Genomic DNA, 16,368 nt, shown 5'->3' on the forward strand with positions numbered 1-16,368 from the left:
TATGAACATATACACTTTCTGCCCCTCCTAATGTTTTCCACCCTAATATTAAACTTTCAACTTAGAAATAATTTTCCAATCTGTTTTGGAAACTTAGCAAAAGGGTTAAAGGAAGAGAATAGGCAGAAGAGGAAATTTGGAATGCTAAAGTTACTGAATAAAAACCATATTAAATAAAGTCCTATAAAGCATAATATTTTTGCACAATGTCTTTTAAATATTAATATTAAAAATGTACTAAAGAGGCAGTATGCTTACTAGTTAGGAGCAGAACACTTATGTTTTCAATCTTTGCTCTGCCACTTACTAAACTATGTAACCTTGAATAAGTTATATCTCTGAGACTCAGTTTGCTCATCTGTAAGTGGGCATAATAATGGTACTAACTCTCAGGGTTTTTCTGAGCATTACATAATAAATGTAATTGTACATAAAACAGTTCCTAAACACAAATGTTTGCTGTTACTATTATGGAACGATATTTGGGAAGGTAGTATATTTATGCAATAAAATTCAATCTTAAATTAGAACAATTATAAAGTAAGCTTTCAAAAAACTAACATACTGGAACAGATGCATAGTTCTAAAAATTTTTTATATTATGTTTAAAAAAGAAACCATTTGATAGCAAACATTTCTTTCTTGGACCATATTCCTACTCTATAAATGTATATATTTTAAATATGATTATTTTCTTCACAAAATCATCAATAACCTTTATTAAAAATTTGTGTCAAGTATTAGGTTATGCATTTTTCATATATTTTCAATCTTCATAACAATATTAAAAGGTAGGTAGTACTACACTTGCTACTGATGAGAAAAGAGACACATAGAACAAGAGTGTGTTGCCCATGGTCATGGAATTAACTAGTTGTGTAGAGTCAGAGTCTAAAGATTGTCTGATTCTGAAGATTGTACTTTTAATACATTATAATGCTTGCATTGAGAAATACATTATATCAGAACAAAGATTTACAATTGCAAAATATATATTATTAGAAAGACAACCAAATTGTTCCTAAATTTTACTACCTTCTGTGATTAATTCATCTCTATGCAACCAAGGATTTACAATTGGCAGGGCAGATAATTAAAGCTTTTGTGCTCTTCTTAGATAGGTCTATTTCTAGGAAACTACTGTCACACTGCTTTTTAAACAATGTACTCTAGGGTTTTCTCTTGTCATCTGAAAACACATGAGTATATAGGTAGAACATCCAGTATGGTTTGAACTCTGGAGAATACTTGGCATAGGACAAACACTAAAAAAACACTGGCTGATTTGGGGAGTACAATTTAACTGTACAGTGAAGCAAGCAGACTGTCGTCACCCTAACACAGAGTTAAATCTCTGCATCACTAGTGGTGAGACAACAGCATATGCTGTGCTCCTAATGTGGTATTATACAATGTACACATTATGTACACAAATATTTAACTAGTATCCACCAAGTGGAAGCTTATAGACCCATCTTTCAGTTCCCAGGAACTAAAGCTAAATGACACCAGAAGAAGCAACTACACTAATCCAGAAGGGGAATATTTTTCTGGACAATTTTTTCCAACAAATCAGAATCATGTAGAAGAAATTGTTTTGGAAAAAAAGAGACTTCTTGGGAATAACCAGATGTAATGAGTGAATGATAAAGGTTTATTAAAGGGTGGTTCGGATTTGAACATGGATTGGGCATGAGAAAATATGAGCTGTTAACTTTAATTGTAATCCTGCTATTTTGCCTATTCTATTTTTAAAAGGCACAATCAAGTAATGAAATTAAAAAGAAATGTATAAATACAATACATAAAAAAGAAATCTAAAATTTGAACAAAAGAAGTATGAAGGAACAAATGAAATTTAAAAAGCCTGGGTTAGAGATAACAGGTTTGACTGTCAACAGCATGCATGGTAATTGAAACCATGAAAATAGATGAGATCACACAGGGAAGTACATAAGGTAAGACAAAGAGATATGAACCAAGCAGACAATCAACACTTCAAGACAAGATATAAGAGTAAGAACCATCAGACTGAAAAAGAGCAGCTGGAGAAACAGGAGGACCATAAGAAAAATGGTATTCCAGAAGCCAAAGAAGAAGAGCGCCAATAGATAAGGCAATTAATGATGTCAAATCCTAAAAAGAGATGGAGTTGGAGTGGGACTGAAAAGAGGCTTGTGAGTAAAAAAACAGAAGGTCAGTGATGACCTGCTTAAGGAGTTTCAGTAGTGACTGGGGCAGAAGTCAGGAGGGAACTGTAGTTGAAGAAGTAGAGACATAATACCTCATTCAAAGAAATTTGGAGTTTCTCAGAAAGATAAGAACCTATACAAATAATATACATTGTTCAGATAATGAAATTCTTAGTGATTAATGCTAACATGTAGTAATAGGGAAGTGAAAGAATGTAAGGGATAGAAAGTAATGGCAGAGTTGTAAAACAGGGGTTCTCATTATATTCCTTGTGTAATGCCCACACAATATAAAAATCTGCTATTATATTTACAGTGGTCTGCAAATTCGATATAACCATAGTTTTGTTTTTCTTATTTATCTAGACCTAGTCTGCAATCTGATCCTATTCAGGTTATATCTTTAAAAATACAATAAATGGCTTATTTTGATTTTACAACCAATAACCTTTGGTCCCTACTGTAACACTATGAGATATGCAGGATGGGGACTAATTAGTCTCATCTGACTTGCCAGAACATTCTGTCTGCTACAAGGCAATTCTGCTTGAAAAAGTGATTTTCCCCTTGAAAAACTGATACTGTGTGTTCAGAAAAGTCCCAGAAGAGCTAATAATCACACAGCCTCCAGGCTGGTTTAGTTTTCTTTATGAGTACATTCAGGAAACTTGGTCTTTCCACATTCCTAAGATCAGCCCAAGTGTTTTAATGGTCCTTAAGAAAAAATTAACAAACAAAAAAAAGTCAGGGCTGGGGCTATAGCTCAGTGGTAGAGCGCTTGCCTAACACATGTGAGGCACTGGGTTCAATCCTCAGCACCACATAAAAATAAAAAAAAATAAAGGGATTGTGTCCATCTACAACTAAAAATATTTTTAAAAACCATCAGTGTATTTATAGGATAAAATTGTATGCTTTCTGTCCTTTGCTAAGGACTTGAATAAAATGTTCTGGACTTTTATTCAGCTAACTTAAAATAAAAACTGTACTCATTCTGATATAAAGAAATACTATATTAAGTTTTTTATTATAATAGCTACCCAATATCATATCTAATTTATAAAAAGTTTAGACTTTCACATATTGATCCCTATTATACTACATACATAATAATAGCTAGTAATTATTAGGGACTTTCTACATATATGCTGGATGCCTAAGGATTATTGAATTTAATAGTTCCAATCTCAAATCCTGTGAAGTAAACACTATTATCCTTATTTTACAAATGAGGAAATGAATTAAATCTTGCTACAAACTAACTTAGATTTTAAAAATAAGATATCTCATGATATAATGAGCTTTAATCACATTCCAAAACAATGGCATTTAAAGTTAAAAATGTTGTTTTATATTCTGCAGTAAATTTATAGAAAAAAATGGGATAATGGAAAAAAATAGCAATTTCACAACAATGTGCATGTAACACTACTGAACTGTGCAACTAAAAATGGGTAAGATGGTAACTTTTATATTTTTAACCACAATCTTAAAAGCTGAATAGCAATGTTAGCTTTGTCAGAAAAATATTAAAAAATTATTACAATACTTCTCACAATAGGCATTTCCTGCTTATTCACAATTAAGTTTAACAATATTTCTTCTATGAAGGCATGATGATTATTTTTTCTATAGATTGTCAAACAAATTCAAAAGGTGTTTTATAGAAATAAACTATTCTAAGAAGATACAAATACAATGGCAATGCTAATAAGTTGCATTCTACCCTAAACATAAATTTACCAAATTTTCTAAAGGATGATATAATATCCTAATCAGAAAAAAGAATAAAAAATTGAGACTGACATCCAATATAGTAACTGTGGCACCTACAAAGATTCGAGACCTGAATTTTACATCTCTGAATTCATTTTGCATACCAGTTTACTTACTTTCCTTCTAAATTCCACGTTCAGTCTTAGGGAAAAAGGTCAGTCTATGGATGTGCAAATTGTTTTCAATAAGTAGAGGCAGTCTAAGTAAGCCTATTTTTTCTTAATTTCTTTTTACTGATACATTATGATTGTATGTAACAGTATATTCACTGAACCATATTCATATACCATATAACATAATTTGCTCAGTATTAAGGGAGACTACTATTTAGCTACTCTGTATTCAAAAGCCCCTTGGAAAGAAAAGTGGAAAGGTTTGAGGGTTTACAGAGGTTAAGGGAAATCAGTAGAAATATGTTGAGACAAGCATGGTGGCAAAGACCCTTTGTAACACTCTGATAGCTAACAACAACAGTATTAAAAAATGCACTGTTGAATGTAGTCTTCACTACAGTCTTCCTTTTCATGATTTATATAATCCAAAATAAACATTAAATTGTACAAAGTTGCATGTAAACTATACAAATAAATGACTACACTGAGTTTGGATTCAAGAGGTTTACTATTTTAAAAACTTTTATTATCTATATTTGTAAATCTTCTCACCTGCGTGGCCTAGTCCTTGGGGACATCATTTCGTTCCCAAGGATGTGGTACCGTCTTGCTTCATGCAACAACTGGTAACACTCAGGAGAATTCTGGATCAATTGGTCCACCTCAACTGTTTGAACGAAGTAGTTGGGATGCAAAAGAGGGAGTCTCACATGTGTCAGGAGCTCGTGTAACAGTGGTCTTCTCAGATCAACAGCACGATAGACCCAACGCATGACGGCTTCAAAAACCATCTCCTCTTTACCAATAACAAGTTCATCACTACAAATATAATCAATAAGTTCATCTTTGTCAAGCTCAAGAAATTCTTCATGCTGGGACACATCCTCAAAAGTCTGTAATGCAAAGGTTTTGCATTTTGTGAAGAGTGTTTTGAGTGAATGGGTGTCAGCAAAGCGCTGAATTCCTAAGCAATTACAAGGATCCAGTTGCTCCTCCAAGAACTTGGCACATGCATCACGGAGAACACTAATCTGAAAGAGGCTTGAGGTTTCAAAGAGATATTGAACATTCTCTGTAGTGATCTTCACCTTTCCAGTATAAACATACTGCAAAAAACATTCCATAGCTTCAGCTAAAATACCATTGATCTCAACCAACATTTCTCGGCTTTCCCTGTGGTCGTTACAAAACATAGCTCTGAAGTAGCTGCTACAGGCTGAAAGAACAGCTCTATGGCAAGGAAACTCTTTTCCTTCCACACAAATGATAACATCTGTGAATAAGCGGCTGTCTCGGAACTCATTAAATATCTGAAGTATGTTTTCAGCATGGGATGATCCTGAAGAGAAGTCAAAAAACTCATGACCTGTCAGAGATTTAGGGTCCATTTCAAAAACTTTACGCTTAGTTGCTGGGGAATCACGCACCCCAAGATCCTCTCTGTTTAGTCTGCGTCCCAATATTAGTACCATTGTTACATCAGTTGACTATATAATTGTTGAGAAATGATTGATAGGGGTCTTCTTTATGTGTCTAAAATAAAAAAAGGAAAGCATTTCAATATGTAAAAAATTAAATATTCAACTTACATAATTTCATTTTGATGTGAATATATAATAAAACCATGATTAAAAAATTTCACAGTGTATATGGGACTATCTTGTTTTAATAAACATTACTAAAGAAAAATGTGCATTTACATAATTAGAACATTAGGGGTAATTTGTACTCCTGAAGTTCCCCAGTTGAAAAGATACTATGTATTTTTGAATTACATGTAACCTGTCTCTGCTTTTACACAGCTGGGTTTCATTCTACTTACTGACTACAAAAGTCAGAACTGTGAAGAATTTGAATACTCAAAAGTTATTATCTTATTACAGCATTGCTGAAGAAGAATTTAACTAAATCTATCAACAGACTTTAAAAATGTGTATACTGTCCGACCAGCATCTCTTTCTAGCAATCTCTCTTAAGGAAATAATCAGGATTGCATGGAAAGATTTATCTTTAGATGTCCAATGCTTTATTAACAAAAAATACTTAAAACAACCTAAAGGCCCTACTATAATTGATTAGTGAAGCCACAGTATATCTTCAGATGGAACACAGTCTATGCAGTCATTATAAAGTATATAGGCTATTTATTGACATTGTGAAGTATTAGCCAGATAGTAAATGAAAAAGTGGAACACAAAACATATGCTAATAGAAAAATGTATATATTAGTGCATGTAGGGACAGAAAATAGGAGGCACATGTGTAAAAAAAAAGTAAGCGATTTATTTACCTTCTCTACTTTTCTCAAAATTTCCGTTATAAATAGGTAGTGCTTTGTTTTAAAAAATTAAAACATTCATTGTTATCTAGGGCTGCCTCCCTTTTGCTAATAAAAAACATCTCACAGATTCCCAGAGATGACAGAATAAGTAACCAATGGATTTGGGCACTTGGCTATAGTCATCAATTCTCTATGATGCTTTTTTTTTTTTTTTTTTTTTTGGTGGTGCTGGGGATTGAACCCAGGGCCTTGGGCAGGCAAGGCAAGCACTCTACCAACTGAGCTACATCCCCAACCCCTCTGTGATGCTAATTTTAAGGGAGTTCTGCTCTTATTCTCTTTCCACATCTCCAGAAAATATACATGATTCAAAATGTATTATTAGTTGGTTTAAGAGTACTGGTAGTAATGCTTATCTAGTCCCATATCCTCACAATCTTATGCACAACCCCTTCTAAAAGTTCCAACTTCTTCTTGAAATGTTTCAGCAATCAGACATGCAGGCCTATGGTAGCAACAAGAAGGTAGCTAAAGGACATCGTGGGTAATCTGAAAAATGAGATGCCATCCTATATTCACAACCGAGCTTTGAGAGTTAATAATCTTATTTTGTGTATAATGTTATGTATTAAATTGTACCCCATTAAAAAAATTCTTAAGTGGCACAAAGGAGAAGAAAATATGTAGTAACAAAATCAGGAATAACTCGTTCTATGTTATTTATCATTTTTATCCTTTTCCCCCCCTCTTTCTACATGTTTTGTTTTTAAATTCATATACCAAATGAAGCCTCTGGTTGCATTAAACAGATTTAGCACCTGTTATGTTTTGGATATAAGATGTGCCCCCAAAGCTCCTATTAATGTAAGAAAGTTCAGAGGTGAAATGAACAGATTATGAAAACTATAACCTAATTATTTGATGGATTAATAGTTGGAAAGGACTACTGTGCTGGGAAATAACTGTAGGCAGGTAAAGTGTGGCTAGAGGAAGTAGGTTACTAGGCCTGTGCCTTTGGGATTTATATTTTATCCCTAACATCTCTCCTTTTCCCTCTCCACCTCATGGCTGCCATGAGCTGAACAGCTTTCCTCTACCAAACCCTTTTGCCACAATGTTCTGCCTCACCTCCTACCCAGAATGATGGACCTAGCTGACCAAGGACTGAGACCTCTCAAACTGAGTCAAAGTAAGTTTTTCCTTCTCTAAATTATTTCTGTAAGGTCACAGATCCTAAAAGTTAATGAAATGTAACCTGGCAGATTTCCGAGAACTTCTTAAGTTTTTGCCAGAATTCTTACAGGAGACCAAAGAGCATTATACTCTTTAGCCATTTTAGGACTTTTGAGGTATCATCATCCTGCCTCTGAATTATCTCAATGTGATCTCATATGAAAATTCTGTATTATTTACTTTAGTTTTTATTCCATTTGACAGAGAAAGTTACCTGAGTGAATAAAGATAATCTGAGTTTAAAGTATTTCATTATTTGCTTTGTTTGTTTTGGTGCTTAGGATTGAACCCATTGTCAGTATACCTTCAACCCTATAATTAATATGAAATTTACTATCACTAACTGACTACGTATGGAGTTTGTATTTGACTCATTACATGATTTGTCTCATCTAACTACTTGGGTTATGGTTGCCCATGTAAATGCACGTGCATCTATACATGGGTTAAAACTTAAAAATCCATGTACATTCTCTGATATGCTGATGCTAACACACAATAAGGGGGGGGGGAGAATAAAAGTTTAGTGGATTATATAAAGGTAAATGAAGGGAAGGGGAGGATGGGAATAAGAAAGACAGTAGAATAAATCGGACATTACTTTCTTATGTTCATATATGAATACACCACCACCAGTGAAACTCTACATTATGTACATCCACAAGAATGGGATCCTAATTAGAATAAATTATGCTCCATACATGTATAATATGTCAAAATACACTCTGTCATGTATGTCTAAAAAGAATAAAAATATTTTAAAAATCCATGTATAATATATAGAGTCACTTCCAAATCTCAAGTTCTTATAGGTAGACAGGAACATATATATAAATTATAGTTTTAATTTGAAGTTATCTCAAATCATACTTCTATACACCAAAATCTATACCCCTGTGCCTGAATATCAATTTCGTTGTTGAATCTTAAGTATGTAATATCACAAGGGATAATAAGGGAACATTTCAATTATGATAAACTGTGGTGACATGGAGTAATTCATATTTCAATCTTAATCCTTTACTAATATAGGTTCAAATTATGATTGAATTAGCCAAAAGTCAGCTGCCCAAATCAAGAACTTACTCTTTATATCATTTTATCTAATTTAAATTCTTATTACATTTCAAGTTTAAACAATTTGCACAAGCTATTGTGACTGACTAGCGGGATGATTACAGGTATTAACAATAAAAAAAACTCTTGGACCATTCTTTCCCTACAGTTTTCGTTTTCTATAACTTTCAATGAAAATGTGTTGGAAATCAAAACAAAAGAGTATACTGTAAGAATTAATAATTTCACTTTGGCTAAATAGGAAAATAATGTGAAATGACATTGTGTTTTCTGTGTCCCAATCTTAATGTATCCAGTACTTGTTAGATAAATTTGGCAATAGCATATTGTTATAGATTGAGAAGTCCCCCAAAGTTCATTTATGAGACAATGCAGCCAAGTTTAGAGGTGAAATGATTGCGTTATGAGCCATAACCAAACCAGGGCATTAATCCACTTGACTGGATTAACTGGGTGTTAACTGTAGGCAGGCAGGGTGTGGCTGGAGGAGATAAGTCATGGGGACATGCCTTTGGGGTTTATATTTTTTTCCTGGTGAGCAGAGCTCTCTGCTTCCTTGTTGCCATGCTCTGAGCTGCTTTCCTCTGCCATGCTCTTCTACCTTGATGTTCTGCCTCATCTTGGGCCCTGAGCAAAAGAGTTGGCCATCTATGAACTGAGACCTCTAAAACCCTGAGCACCAAATAAACTATACCTCCTCTATGTTGTCCTTGTCAGGTCATTTGGCCATAGCTGCGAAAGAGCTGACTAAAACACATAGTGAGTTAAGTATTACTATAAGGCTGATTAAAACTATAGAAATTATGGGTCTTTTTACTATTTTCTGTCCCTTATTCTCATAGATAATTCCTTGATTTATTGATGGGTAAAGAGATCTTACTCTCAAACTGAAAATTCTGGATTAGAACACTTAGAATCATCTGAAATTACTAAGTATTTAACAGCAACAAGATACTTGTTTTGTATATAAGACAGACAATCTCATAGACCAGACAGATATTCCAGCAACCTTGGCCTACTATCTCAAGGTTTTTTGAGATATTTTTGTTTTCTCTGGACTTCCTAAGAATACTTCATTAACAAGTCTTCAAAGCAACACTAAATAAGAACTCCTTCTATTTATGACAGGGTAACTGATTTGTACAGAGGCATCTTAGAAATGTGTATGTATTTCAAAGAGTATCTTCTGGGTTTCCAGGTGTCATTTATTAACATTTGCCTTTTTCTTTTATACAAATAAAATACTTAATTTTAACCAGAAATGGTTAAAATTTTAAACAAAAGTTTAATCATATATCAAAGTATAGCACTGAATATAGACTCCAGGTTTATCATAAATGAATTCATATTTAAGCAAACAAAAGATTAAACATTGAATTCTTATAAAAATTTTATAATATCAAAGCAAAATTATTCCCTGTCAGGAAAAAAGTAAGCAATTAATTAGGAATCTCTGGATAAAACAAGTAGGAACATATTTGTTCCAAAGAAAAATAATGACTGAAAGTTGTATATAGATGAGTTAGTGGGCACAAGTGTGACCAGACTTTCATTTCACTCACTAGCTGCCAAAGTTACATTATTTGTCAGGAAGAGCTAGGACCTCTTTCTTTATCTCATTTTTTCTTTCTTTTTTTTTTTTTTTTTTGGGTACTGGGGATTGAACCCAGGGCTTTGTGGTTGCAAGGCAAGCACTCTACCAACTGAGCTATCTCCCCAGCCCCTCTTTATCTCATTTTTTAGGAGTTTTATTCCTGGAGCTACACTCCTTTGAAGAGTAGCCTTTCTTAAGATTATTCTGGTTAAGGATATTCTAGGGTTTATTTCTAAGTGCAGAACCCATGTCATACACCTACTTTCTGATTGCTAGTAAATATAAAATTATATGTATTTGGTCTAGGTTCCAGAAAAAAATGAGTGAAAATAATGTATCTTGGTATCTTCAAGACTGGAGAAAAATACAGAAGAGGAACTAAGGCTTTCAGGAAAGAACAGAAAGGAGTGGGTAAATATTTAGCAATAGAAATAATTGTGATATGGCCTTCCTTCATGATCTTTATAGAGAGAACTGCTCCTTGTTACTTTGGCATAAGAGATCACTGGTTAAAGAAAGAAAAATAGCTTAAATTCTCTAATAACAATGTTTAGATCATTTATAAATATTCCAAGTATACCTTTTTAGCATTTGTTTGATCAAAGCCCCCAAAATATTTGTGTCGTTTTAATTTCCACACCTAAAATAAATGGAGAACAGATACATATAAATCAGATACTAATTAGTTCATGTACAGTTGGCATTATTCACTAATATAGTAGATTCTATTTTCTAATTGGAAGCTCACTTTTGCATAGAAAATCATTAAAACACTTCCTTAAGCAGATTAATAATTTTATGCTTTCTGACATATAAATTAGTTTTCTTATTTATCAACTTTCTCACTTGACAGTTTTATCTGGCATTAAGATTTCTTGAGTAAAAGATGAATAAACAAACATTCAGGGCAACAGCAAGCTAAATGTGGCACTGAGATGGAAAAAATTACATACATACCATGTGATAATTGTGCTTTGAATATTTGAGGAATGTATGGAAATAGATGTTCATCTGACTTTGGTGTCATGAAAATTATGTCTATTGATATTACCAGAAGTAAACAGTTTAGCTACTATGTATTATGTAACTATGAATAAATTTGAGAAAAGCCCAAGAATTTATGAAAAAAAATTTTTTAAATCCTTAATTAAGATTTTCTATATAGAATCTATTTATTAAATAATTGTTTTTGAGATATATAAATATGTATTCTGCTTTGTTGAACCTTATGGACTTAGTGCCTATAGCAACCAACTAATTCACTACCTTTTTTTTTTTTTTTGATAGAAGGAAAGGCAGGGAATACTTAAGAGAAAATACCAGAACTTTGAGCTGTGCACAGAATAGCAAGAGTGTTTAAATACAAGTGGTCCTGGTTTCAGGCCCAGATCTCTATAAATAGAACTCGTAAATTCTAAACAAGCTCAGACAAATTCAAAAGTTGATCCCCAAGCCAAATATAAACTACCAACTGATATTTTTTAAAACATATACACAAACACATCTTTTATCCAGTCTGTGCTATGGATTATGGGATGAGTGTTATATGTTTGCTTACTTTCAGAAGTCTGTCTAATATATGCACCCTTGGTAAAAAACATGAAAACTTGGTCAAAATAGGGGCTAAGAAAGTGTTCCTTCCCACTGCATAATAAGATCCTGCGCCAATCAAAGGATTCAGGTTAATTCAAGAAACATTTAGAGACACCCTAGTCTGTGTCTGGTACTGGGACTGTAATGTTGGATTCGGATTCAATGTTAGATTCTGCAGGGCTGGCTAAGACCAGAACCAAATAAGAACTCTAAGACAGATACTAAAGTAAATTCAAATTCTCAGCATTTCTCTAGCAGGCAACACAGGTGCAAATTGGAACAGAACCTCTCATGACTCATCTGGTCTAGAATGATGCCTTATGGAGTAGAAAGGGCAAGGCAATTCACCCGGACTTTTTTTGCAGGACTCGTAGGTAATACTGATCTACCAAGGTCAAGGGTCACAGAAGGTCAGAGTACAAAGTCTGAAGGAATATATAATATCAAAAATGATCTATCATATAGTTATAATGCAACAAGCTTCTTTTTCCTGTAGAATAAAGGAATCCTATACAAAGAAGTTACTATCAACTAAAAAGATAGTATGGATTAATAAGGGCCTTCTAAAGACTATCAGAAAACATGGGAAACCAACATCCTGACTAGCACAGCCCCTACAACTTGTGGTAGTGAATCCACATGCTATGCTCTACATTACTGTTTTCTTAAATTTAACCATGGATGAACAACAACACAGTAGCAACAAAGAAGGTGAACTACCAAAAAGAAGTTTATCTTTGAAGATATATAGTAATCCAAAAGAAGCCAGTAAATAATTACAACATAGAAAATTCTTTATTTTTAAAATAACCAGAACATTATATTTAACTACTATACAAAACCAAGCAGTTTCTATAAACTTCACTTTACTGTCTCATAACCAATTATTTACTTGATGAACTTGATGACCACTCTTCTTTCTTTTGGTGCAGGGAATTAAACCCAGGGACTCATTTATGCTAAGCACTTGCTGTACCACTAAACTACACCCACAGCTCCTGATGATCACTTTTTTTTGGGTACAGGGGATTGAACCCATGGGTGCTTTATTACTGAGCTACATTTTGAGATAGGGTCTCACTAAGTTACTGAGGCTGCCCTCAAACTTGCCATCTTCCTGCCTCAGGTTCCTGAGTCACTGGGATTACAGGCATGCACCACTGTGCCTACCCAATGACTACTTTTTAAAAATTATGCATTGGCCCAAACTTTAAAATTTTTGATTTAAAGTTATTATTCTGGAGCAGTGGTTCCTGAGCCAAGTTTTACAAATGTAATATTTAAAGTTCAGTCTTCAAGCAATTTTCAACATTTCCAGTTTCTTAATGGAAACACCAAGACCAGATTTAGCCCTTTAAGATATATATATATAAAACCAAGATCTTTAGTTTATTTGGCTAGAAATAACTAGTGATTATCCTATGTCAACTAGAATCCTAACCATTTCAAAATACATATTTTAGTATTCTTTAAGATGTGCCAAATGCTAAAAAATTGTAGCTCTTCGGTGATTTGGGCAGAGACTTCAATTTAAAAAGGTTTAGCTATTGATTTTTCTTCCATGTCTTTTCTGTTTTTCCCTCTCTCTCCCTCCAGGCTCCCTTCCCCACCTTTTTTTCAGCCAGGGTCTAACTATGCTGCCTAGGCTGCTCTTGAATTCCTGGGCTCATGTGACCCTCCCACCTCAGCCTGTGTGGTAGCTAGGACTACAAGAATGCACCATGGCACCTTGCTTGTTTTTCATAAAAGAAAAAGGCTAGGGGTTTAAAAACATCCAGTTGTCAAGTGGTCATATATTCTTTTGTTGTTTTAGTCACAAGAGAAGTAAAGGATGTATTTTTTGTATGTATACTTGTATTTTACTCACATTTTTCACTGTACAACATAATTATTGGAAAAAAGATGTCCTAAGTTTCTAGATAAGATTATTTACAAAAACAACTGATGTCACTTATTCGATATAGTATTTATTTTTCAGAATTGATCTCTGAGTTTTAATGAAACGGTAGAAAAACAAGGACGTCAAAAAAAAAAAAAAAAAAAAAGTGTACTGAGTCTGGCTCTGTAGTGCACACCTACAATCCCCGCAATTCCGGAGGCTGAGGCAGAAGGATCTTAAGTCGGAGGCTAGCTCCAACTTATAGATTCTGTCTTAAAATAAAAAGGGCAAGGGATGTCGATCTATGGTAGAGCTCTTACCTAGCATGGGAGGCCCTGGGGTTCAATCTTCAGTAAGGGGGAGGGGTTTGTATTGAAAAAGCATTGAAGTTTTAACAACTTGGACAAAAGCCTGGAAAGTTTAAGATAAAGTTGACAATCAGCCCTAACTCAGGATATTATTTCTTCTTCCTGTTCAAGTACTAAATTATAAGGCTTTGTTTTACAGGTCTTTATCAAGTGGTGGCTTTAATTTTTAGAAAGGTTAGACAGTTGCATTTGTACTTAGGTTACAGAAAAGAAAATCTGTTAAAACTCAAGTACCCTATTTGCTCAAAAGATTAGGAAAACCACCTTTAATACACTACGGTTAAAAGGTTAAAACTGGTCTTCCAGATTATAGTATCTTAACTTACAATTTTCAAACAACACATCTGCAATTCCCTTCTCAAAAACGGAATTACCTCAAACATTGATGTGAGCTAGAATCCCCCAGTAAGGAAATAACTCATCTAAGCTGGGGTATAGAAGAATCTTTAATTTTCAGGGAAGTATCCTCAAACAATCTTTTTTCCAAAGCAGTCTTTTAAATCTTAACCAATAACGGTCTTAACGGACAACGGGTAGATTTTAAATCTATTTTACAAACCTAATAAAAATCAACCAGCTGGTGAACTTAGAAAGGTCTGTGGCTGCAAACACTAAGATGGTGTTTACAAAGCTGCTAGCAAAAGCGAGTGATTAATCATTAAAATCCACTTATATCAACCGTGAACAGTTACTGCCTCCGGGGTGACCGCGAGACCCCCCCAAAATGTGGTCTGTATTTAGCTATCTAAGCCTTGTTTACAGAAGAGCCAAGTACAAATTCGCAGGACTTCCTCTGCACCATCTCGGCAGATAACGCCACAGCAGTTACAGGGTGCTAATTTTCCGGTCCTCGGAGGGCGGGCGCAGCTGCCGTCCGCTGCGTGACCAGAACTGCCTACAAGCACTGTGAGAAGCTAGCGCCGCCACCAAAGCCCCCGGCGGCCGGCACGGGGGCGCGCGCAGCCCGCACCCCCGCCCCCGAGCGGCCACGGCGCGCTCCCGAGCGTCCTCCAGATCACCTTCAAGGGGGCGGGAAGAATTGACCAGGGCAGGCCCACCTAGCGACGTGACGTTCACCAACAAAAACTCAAACACGCCGCCGGGTCCCGCCCACAAGCGCCGCAGGCGCCAATCCCGGCAGCGTTAAGGGTCTTGGCCCCGGGCGTCCAGAACTCGGGGCGGGGCCACTGGGAACTAAATTAAGACGCCGAGTCCTGGAGTGGTGGGAAGGTGGGGAGGTGGGGAGGTGGGGAGGTGGGGAGGTGGGGAGGTGGGGAGGTGGGGAGGTGGGGAGGTGGGGAGGTGGGGAGGTGGGGAGGTGGGGCGGGGACTCCACCCGCGGAACGCCCGCTGCCCCGCCCGCCCCGGCTCTTTGGGGACGGCCGCCGCAGGCCGGGTTCCCGGCGCGGGCCGGGTCGTGATCGTGGTAAACAAAGGCTAGCGGGCGGCGGGGGCGGGGGTAACGGTCAGGTGACAGTGCCGAGCACATTTCGCAATCGTTTTAATGGGGCTCCTTTGGCCCACAGCCCTGGATACCCCACCTTGATCCCGTCAGTTCTCCCCAACAGGACCAACGGTCGCCCCTGCCAAAACGGGAAGGCTGGATTTGAGACCGTCGCACTTGGCGCTTCCTGAGATTAAAACAAAACAAAACAAAACAAAACAAAACAAAACAAAAACCAATGCCCGTTTGAAGGCAATCGGCATCACGCAGGACCCGGCCCCCAGCTGCCCAGCCCCGAGGCTGCGGAATGACCGCACCTGCGACCCAGCCCCGGCTGCCCTCCCCCGCCCCCGCAGGCCGCGCGGCAGTTCCGGGCCGGTAGTGCCGGGAGGCGGGGGCGCCCTCCCTCAGCGTTGTCGCTATCCAGCCGGGGCCGCAGGACTCCCAGGTAAACCTCGGTGGCCCCTCGCCTCAGAAAAGGACCCTTTAGGCCCAGCCGCAGTCCCTTCGCAGACCCCTTGTCTGGCTCCGTGAGGCCGGCCGCCGCTGGCTTCCCTCCCGGGACACCCGGTGGTCAGGACCTCGGCCGCCCCTCTGCCCCCGAGGTCCCAGGCTCTGGCCGGTTCCTCGCCTTTCGGCCGGTCCCGGAGCTGTCATCCCCGGGTACCTCTCGGCGAAGGCTGGAAGCGGCCAGCAGCGGCAGGCCCTGCGGTCCCTCAGCGGCCGGCGGCGCAGCGCACTCTCCAGCGCCGGCGTCTCCTCCAGCCACCAGACTCGGCCGCAGCTCACAACAAAGGAAACATGTGACCGTCGGGGCC

The 16,368-nt window shown here is 37.0% G+C and overlaps 1 protein-coding gene across 8 annotated transcripts in view; it reads right to left on the minus strand.

Annotated features, from left to right (window-relative positions):
- The window catches only part of KLHL24 (kelch like family member 24), a 39,049-nt gene extending 22,681 nt beyond the window's left edge, over nucleotides 1-16,368 (minus strand). Inside the window, exons 1-5 of one of the 8 annotated variants that reach the window (XM_079100693.1) lie at nucleotides 16,218-16,365; nucleotides 15,648-15,737; nucleotides 12,208-12,284; nucleotides 10,847-10,906; nucleotides 4,634-5,614 (exon numbers count right to left, since the gene is read on the minus strand). In XM_079100693.1, the coding sequence (XP_078956819.1) occupies nucleotides 4,634-5,553 (920 nt within the window). In that variant the 5' untranslated portion in view covers nucleotides 5,554-5,614; nucleotides 10,847-10,906; nucleotides 12,208-12,284; nucleotides 15,648-15,737; nucleotides 16,218-16,365. Of the gene's footprint in view, nucleotides 1-4,633; nucleotides 5,615-10,846; nucleotides 10,907-12,207; nucleotides 12,285-14,665; nucleotides 14,801-15,647; nucleotides 15,738-16,181 lie in introns of those variants that run through there. The other 7 variants (XM_079100692.1, XM_079100695.1, XM_079100694.1 and 4 more) reach the window with 7 other exon arrangements.

Source organism: Sciurus vulgaris (genome assembly GCF_902686455.1).
Source record: "Sciurus vulgaris genome assembly, chromosome: 10".
In the NCBI taxonomy this organism is placed as follows: Eukaryota; Metazoa; Chordata; class Mammalia; order Rodentia; family Sciuridae; genus Sciurus; species Sciurus vulgaris.